The sequence below is a fragment of the Lingula anatina genome, chromosome 3 (assembly GCF_051362555.1).
Source record: "Lingula anatina isolate TDL-2025a chromosome 3, LinAna3.0, whole genome shotgun sequence".
In the NCBI taxonomy this organism is placed as follows: domain Eukaryota; kingdom Metazoa; phylum Brachiopoda; class Lingulata; order Lingulida; family Lingulidae; genus Lingula; species Lingula anatina.
In genome coordinates, this window is record NC_141769.1 from 7607739 (window position 1) to 7616475 (window position 8737).

At 37.5% G+C, this 8737-nt stretch overlaps 1 protein-coding gene across 1 annotated transcript; it reads left to right on the forward strand.

The window, feature by feature from the left end:
- The first annotated feature begins 3469 nt into the window (after positions 1-3469).
- On the forward strand, positions 3470-5916 carry LOC106170322 (acid-sensing ion channel 2-like). The gene is made up of 4 exons (XM_013550161.2): positions 3470-3574; positions 3916-4014; positions 4385-4479; positions 4966-5916. Exons 1-4 carry the CDS (start codon positions 3479-3481, stop codon positions 5429-5431), a joined length of 756 nt encoding a protein of 251 aa, XP_013405615.2. The 5' UTR covers positions 3470-3478; the 3' UTR covers positions 5432-5916.
- Positions 5917-8737: the final 2821 nt, after the last annotated feature.

Consider the following 8737-nt stretch of genomic DNA (forward strand, 5'->3'; position numbering starts at 1 on the left):
AGTTTACACTTATATTCTTTTTGCTACTTCTACCTTTGCTCTGACGCTGTTTTCCATATCAAATAAACAGGGGCAGATCCAGAGATACATGTATTTTCTGAAAGTGTTCCAAATTATCTTTGTTGATCCATTCTCCTTTTCTGACCGTCTTCCGACAGAAAAATTTAGAAACCCGTCAATCTAAAATTGAAAACCTGGCCGTCTTCTGGAAGACCCAGAAGACGGCCTCAATCCGCCCCTGATAAATGCCTTTACATTTTTTTTATGCTGAGGTAGATTGAATGACTTAGAGAAGACGTCCCACAGAATTAAAACCTTCAACGTAAACTCAATTGAAAAATAGGTTATAAATGTACGATGTATGCATATGCATGTATATAGTGCAAAATGTAGTCCCGCAAGGATGTTCTTTCACAGTTTCTCACCACCGAGTCTCAAAAACCATTCGCATTCTTATTTTTAAATGCATCACATCTATCAAGAAGAAGTCGTGTATTAAAGGGACTTTATATCCACGTTAGGGGTCCGCTGCATTACCCCACCCCCAGCAAATCCTCGAGGAAACTTTTATGTAATCCAATGAACTTCATAAATTCAATCGTCTCGATTTATTTTTACATAATGACTAATGGAAGGTGGCCTGCATAAGTAATGGGTTCCACATTTTGACTACGTTAATTACCGTTGAATTTTCGAGGGCATCTAGGGTGTGTGACGAATTCGAAGTTGTTGACTACATCTTTTGATACGCGAAGTAGCAAATACAACTCAGCTATAATCTTTCTTATTATTTATTTAACTACATTCCAGTTGTTACCCGCGCCGCTTTCTTCATTTCTATTTGTACCTCATGCAATCTCTAGCGGCCTTCTCTCTCTGTTCACATAACGCGGAGTGGTATAAATATTATAAGAGCATGTCGATCAACTCAAGTTACTCTACAACACTCTCCGCTCCTCATTCATTCGTGGCTGTCAATTACTAACATTACAAGAAATCTCAATAAAGCGTAGGCTCAACGTACTTGACAAGCCGACCATCATCTTGTTTCTTACCATTTAACAGTGCACCACATTTGCGACTGTCATCTTATTGACACAGAGAGAGGTCGATTTTGTAAATGTTTTACACATTATAATCGTCAATAAATCAATATAGTTTAAATGCTGGGTCGACAACTTAATGGTTTTACCTTTATACATGGTGTGCGGCAGTTATTATACTCAGCGTTAGCAGTAGAGAGAGGTACAAGAAATAAGGTAAAATAAACTGTTTTAAAAAAATTAAAAATTCTAAATTTGGAAGGTTACAGTTGTGTCTCAATCATTAGATAAGTGATGATTTTGGTGTAGATTCCTACATGTAGGAAGAGATAGGTCCACAGCGCCGTGACGTGCTGTATTACACCGGGAATCATATGTTTACCCCCTTTTTTACAAAGGGCTTCTCCTGGATTTCAAATATTAAAATCAGTGTTTCCTTTTTTTTGAGAAAAAACATATCATACAGATTAGGTATAAAAAGGATTTTCAAAACTGATTGAATCAATACCTAGAGTACGTTGAAAAGACAACTGACGTCAGATTTTGTTAGGGCAAGATGGGAATATAATCAGTCATAAACTAATGTAGTAGACAGATAATTTCAGAGAGGAGGAAATAATTGATTTACATTACATGAACAGCTTTGTTTGAAATTTGGTAAAGGCCTATATCACATGAAACGGTCTACCCCTTACAGCTGCCATGATTAAGTACAAGTTTTACGGACGACGAGAAGTTGAAACTTGATACAGATTCTGAATCGCTTGCATTTGTGGTGTTGTCGTTAGGGTCGGATTTAAAGTGTATTTTTAGCTAATTTACCCAGGACATTTTCTGAGTTGCTTTTGGCTCAATAGTTCGATCTAGGTCTTTTATTAAGCAGAGATTAAGGGTCCATGAATGCATATTGGTGGATAAATGTTGCATTTTTACGACTTCTACCATAAAACTCACCGTGTTATGCTTTTTTGCAGAACCGGCGCAAACAGGGTTGCAAAGGTAATCAGAATGTCTGCTGTCCACCCTTTCCCACTCGATTACCCGGAGACAAAACCAGCCTTTAACAAACAAAGCATTGGAGATACACAAAAGGAGCACGGCTGGACCAATGGCCCGGAAAAGCACAAAGACGAAGTAGTCCCAACTTTGAAAGAAGAGATGGTTGATTTTGCCAACAACGTTAGCATACTTGGGATGAAGCAAATTGTGAATACCAAATACTCGCCTGCCCGACGTCTCATTTGGTTAGCTTTTGTTTTAACAGGGTCAGCATTCTTAGTTTTCCATCTCTGGAACCGGATTGCCTATTACCTAGAGAACCCAGCCTCAGTGGACGTGAGGTTTAACTATAACGACACTATTCCGTTCCCCACGCTTACTATCTGCAATAACAACAGATTCAACGTTGCAAAACTTTCTCAGAACGGTCAATACAACCTGGCAAGTTTCTTCGACTATGCGGTGACGCCCAATTTCACTGGGTACGACATGGACGCATACAACTGGACAGCGTTTTACATTAATAACCAATACACAATGGTGGACATTGCACCATCGGTGAGTTTAATGTTTATTTGAAAACGAAATACTATATTAAATACACGCTTGGTTTTAAACAGAGGTAAAAACATGTTCTAAGGACCATTCATGGTATGCAAGAAATACAATTCCTGTGTGAAAATAGTTTCATTGGATCTTAGTTTTGATAGTCAGAAAGGTTTCATTTATGCTAGATCCTGAAATTTGATTTACCTGTTGACTGTTTCGTCTGTTCACTCTGACAGACTTGGTCACAACTGAATTACCTGTTCAGGTGAAGGTGAACAGGGTTCCGTATCTCGAAAGGTTCGCTATGTTGCGCTCGTGCTCACGTAAGCAAGTGTCTCGATTCCATGGCCCCGTACTCGACTGCACTAGGCCCCTAACCTCTCACGAAGCTTCGGTTTCCTTTCAGTATTGTACGTTCAATAGCGAACCGTGTTTATCTAACCTGTCTCTGGTCGAAACTGAAATGGGGACCTGTCTCCAGTTTAACGGAGGTAGGTCCGCGAGAGTAGAATGTTTTACAACTTCAGGTTTTTTCGTTATAATTAGTGTTGATTTAATCAGTTATTTCAACATTTTTCAAAATAAACAGCTTTGTCGTTGATATTTGATCACCATTTTAACTTCAGATCGAAGGTTCTATTAAAATTATTTCTGATAAAGATGCGTGCATATACAGAGCTATTTGAAAAAGAGGTATCAATGGCTTGCTATCTTTTTAAGTAGCAATGGAATTTACTGTTATTTCCTTCTTCTTTGTTTTAATACCTTTTCTTTGTTTTACCTTAAAAGTTTCTCAATTTTATTTTACAGTGTTCTGTTCTTCCTGAAGAAAAAATATTAATTGCCATTTTGTGTTGTTCTTATCACTTTTAGAGGGTGAATTGAAGATGGTTGACGGAGAAGGAATCCACCATGGTTTAACAACGTTTCTTCTCGCCAATCAGTACCAATACGTTCCTTTCACTGTCACTGCTGGATTCACAGTAAGTCTAGTTGCCATGACAACACATGAATGACAAGATCTACCCTCGTCCATTTACTTTTTCTTAAAATTATTTACCCCATGTCCTCCCGCGAAGAGCAACTCATGTACACTGTCCCTAAATGATTCCCTGACATTAACCTTGGAACCGTTCACTTTTGATGTTCGCTAGCTCGAAACATTACTTCACGAATATGTGCCCATAAACATTTTTATTCTATCGTCTTCCTAGAAAAATGTGCCCCTGCGGATATTTCCAGTTTGTCAGTATAGTGGTGTTTTGTGCCAAGTAGTCCAATACGTTTAATTTGTTTATAAATTCAAATATTGTGCAATTACCAGATTTTGCTTCACGACCGGGGCGAAGTGCCGCAACTGTCTCGTCTGGGACTGCAGATAGCGCCTGGAGAAAGCGTCAACGTCGCCATGAAGCAATTTAAGGTACGTTTTCCTTGGGCCCACGCACACTACGAGGTACGGTCTGAGTTACGGGGCGTACATAGCAAGCACGTCAGCTTGATACTGTCGTGTTTATGGGTTTTAGGAGTCTGTGTGAGTTTAAGTCTACAGAAGGATGCCATGCACATCAGAATTAGTACTTACGTTGTCCCTCCCCCCTCGAATGACTGTATATTCTTGACAGGTATATGTATGAACTACAAAGAATAGGGGCCAGCGAGAGGAAATAAGACACAGCTTTGCCACGGTTTTATTTCCTTACACTGGGTCTCTTTTCTCGTAGTTCACGAAGAACTACATTATATTATATTATATTATATTATATTATATTATATTATATTATATTATATAGGTGTCGAACCTCCCTCCCCCACATGGCCAGTGTCAAGACAAATCACTAAAATATTTTCCCAAATATACCAAACTTAATTGTGAAGCTGAATGCGGGTAAGTAGATTATTAAAACATTTCTATAAACTCGGCCTCTTTTTCTCTTTAAACATTGTAGACTATGATTTACGTCTTTATTTTTGTAATAATTTTTAAAATTTTCACTTATAGCTATTGTAAAGGTCTAACGCCCATTGTGTTACTTTAGATATAATACCAATGATAAAAAAGTAAGAATACCAATGCTTGTTATTTATGCGACGGGTTGGAAATACTGGAAGAGAAATCTATACAAGAAATTGAATGATAACGTTGCTAAAATCATGTTAAAGATCATGTCACTATTTCTGACACATTTGGTTATCAAATCTCAACAACAGCAACATTAACCGCACCTTTCCTTAGTTTTTGTGACTCTTTAATTTATACATTATCATCTCAACTTTACAGAGTGAATTATTCCATTTACGGGATAAGAGATGTTAAATTGACCTTAACATGGAATTGTAGTTCGATTAATTCTTCATTGATTTTGTTTTACAGCATTAACCGCACCATTGAGAAATGTGAGTGCCGAATGCATCACTTTGCTAACGTCAGTGATGTTCGTGTCTGTAACCCCAGGGATCTTAGGGTGTGTGACGCCGTGAATTCAACCGCAGAAATCAAAGCACGCAATTGCGGCTGCACTGAGGCCTGTAGAAGAACTCATTACGAAACCTCTATCTCCCATAGTAAATTATCAGTACTGTTTATGAACACAATGGTGGCGCAGTACAACGTACCTGCATCGTTTTACGCGGAAAACCTGATTGCTCTTAATATATTCTATTCTGACATCAGCGTCGAGGAGGTTGTGCAACAGGAGGCGTACAGCGCGCTGACCCTCTTCGCAGATATCGGGGGAGCGTTGGGTCTCGTGCTGGGGAGCACCTTGATGACAGCTGCTGAAATAGTGGACTTTGTTCTGGGCGTGAGTTTATGGAAACTGTTTGGACTCAAAGTTTAAGTGTTTGCAGGTTCTTTACTACGTCATACTGGGAAGTAAACCCTTTGGTCGATTGCGCGTGACGTCACATAAAGACTGTTCGGAATATTTGGGTGTAAGACGCTGATTTTTAAACTGGCGGTTAAGATAAGATAAGATAAGAGTTTATTTAGCCAATTATAAAAATCGGAAATCATTTTCCTTCTGGAGCAAGTTTGATAATATAAATAGTAAAATAATACAATTAATAAATTAAGAATTTGGTTTTGAGATCAAATTGAAATGCGTCACTGCACTTGGATAAAAGCTGATTAAAAAGCGTTTACTGCCTTTAAAAGTTAAAAGTCTACTGTTTAAACTTCGCAGAATCTCTCATTTTCATGTGAAGCAAATGAATCGTCTCTTAATGCCCCGCTCTGATCACTTGATGAATAAGATAAGAGTGCAGCCGTACAAAGAAGAGTTTAAGGTGACCGATTCTCCATTCAGTTCCTGGGGAGGATCCAGATAGGAGGGTTAGGAGGGGGGTTGTGGCACACATGATTGTTTAAATTCTCTTTTCCCCTCTTTTTCCTTTTTTTTTTTTGGGGGGGGGGGGGGGTAAGTAAAGATGAAAGATGGAGCATCTAAAAAAAAGGTAACTGTATATAGTTTATGGTTTATTAATAAAACGTCTGTAGTAGAGCTCTTAGTCTCTTTGCCTGTTTGTGCATCTTTCAAATTTAATCAGTTTAAACATTGTGAATCACTCATCTTATCTTGTTTTTGACATTATCTCAGGGAATCATGATCAACTATATAACATTGAAGAAATAGTTTTTTCAATAACCGTAGTATGGTGCAATTTCTTTCAAGAGAAAAAACGTTAATAAACAACGTACACATTTTTAAATAAATATAATCACCAATATATTATAATGCACAGGAAGAGTATATAGAGTAGTATTTCGATCAGAGAGCATTCAAATATTGGATAACTGTCTTAAAATGGTCTAATATGCATCCTTGCTAGAAGTGTTTTTAGATATATTTAGCCAGTGGTGTTTTTATCTGTTTTGCCATTGGGTCATACATGTACTAGTACTTATAGGCAAAATGCATAATTCATTCTTGGGGTATATTTGACCTCTAAATTTCAGTGAAGTATAAATGTACGTGTAACCATTAATTCTGCTCAACTCTGCATCACAGAGAATACGACTCCAGTTTCCTGTTGAGCATTAATCGACGGATTTGTTCCCCTTCCGAAGCGTAAACATTGTTTCTAAATATAAAGGTAAATACAAAGGTAAACGCTTTGTGAAAACTGTCGAAGTCGGTGCATATACGGTACATGTTTGTTCAGATAATTTTAAAGGTATTAAAAAGGGTGAATCCAAGAGTTCAAACATTTCATTTTCTCCACTGCAAGAGACACGCACGTCCCTATTATAAAGTGACGCTGGCTGGAACGGGGGCAAGTAATTAATAAAATATTGAGTGGACGAATGCAATGCGCTCCGAATTCTAAACTTAAGTCAACCAAAAAAGTCTGTAATGTCAAGCATTTAAATTTTCCACCGTGTTTCTATTCAAAATGTGTGTGTGCGTTCCTTACTCTCAAACCCTCTCTCTCTCTCTTGCTGTGGGTGTTATGAAAACCTTTTATACAAGAATTCTTCTGTAGACGAGAGTCAAGTAAAAGCGTATTTCTCCACCAGGGTTTTGTTACGTAAGACACGAAGTTATATAAAAATTCAAAGTTATATAAAATATAGCATGAAATATTCATGGCTCGAAAGAACAGATATTTAAATCATAAATAATAAACAGACATATACACATATACCAGCAGTTATCATCGGACCTACTGGTCATGGACTGATTCTCTGACCACGGCGCCATCCCTCAGTTATGTAAAAATCGTTGTTAATAATTCAAATTGTAATAAATAAATAAAAGAACGGACTTTACTTGGCATGTATGAAACGGTTATCATATAGCTAGAATGGAATGTCAGAAAATTGTATTGAATCATTCTGTTTATGTTTACGGTATATTGAAAACGGAAAGTTTAAGGCAAACAGCAACTCCAAACGGACGATAAAAGATTCTATCAAGAGTAGGTGTAGAAGGAGAGAGGACATTCTATATCTGTATTGTTCTCTGAGTATTATTATATTTAAAGATTATAACGGGTATTTACTAAGAAATCACACTACACATCACACTTCACGAGTGTTTTTAAAAGATAAGTCCATTTCCGAAAAGCAATAGCCAGAACCAATTAAATATTGCAGAATCATTTAGAATTTGCAACTATTTCAACAATAATTCACTTTGGGATGAAAGTGCATACTTTCTTATTACAAAAAAGAGGCAAATAATGCTGCATGGAATGAGACTTTAGTCGGTTGCAACGAGGGCGTGCTAAAATGTACCAGCAGCGCCATCTATGGTCCATATCATCAAAAGGGCTCACTAGTACAGCATTAGTGCAGGAAGTATAGCCGTGTACGGTTGAGTTCATTTCAACATATTCCCCCTTAATATTTTAAGAACAATAGCGATCCAGAGAAAATAAAATTGAATACATCATCTTAGTTTTGTGTGCACTTAGGAAAGAAAATACAGTGTATTAGGAAAGAAAATTCGTGTTTCGGTGACGCCCTGTTCCCCCTATAGCAAAAGGCGGTGTATTAGGAAAGAAAATTCGTGTTTCGGTGACGCCCTGTTCCCCCTATAGCAAAAGTGCCAAGGCGGTGCATATTTATTTAAATAAGCAATCACCATCACGAATCGTGCATCTATTGACAACAGGTAAGCTGATCAGAACCGGATTCCAAATACACAAACTTCATAACAGCCAGACGAAGTGCAGTGAGAATAACAAGCAACAGAAAGGTAGGCGTCAAAGTGCGTTGATGCACAAGTTAACTGTGTATTGAGATACTTAGACAAGCTCTTTGTTCTACGCTGGTGTCTAGATATTTATCGCATGGTCCACATGATCCACAGATTTACAAGATCAGTATATGTCAGGCCCAAATGGTCTCTTATGAGCACACACTTTGCATGCATGTGCAATCGTACTGATTTGAGAGTAGGCCGGGGCCTAAAGCACGACTAGTGTCGACATATACATTGTCAAGATATATTTAAGTGTTGAAGTAAACTTTTCATTTCATTCTTTAATTCATTCCTTCATTATGTAAAATATTTTTGTTTTTTGGCTTCTGTTTGTATATATATATACGCATATTAACATACATATATTTTGGCTTGCAATTGCATTATTTTGGTTTGAATTTTTCACTCTCTTTCTGGTTGCCATTGTTGGCCTCTTTG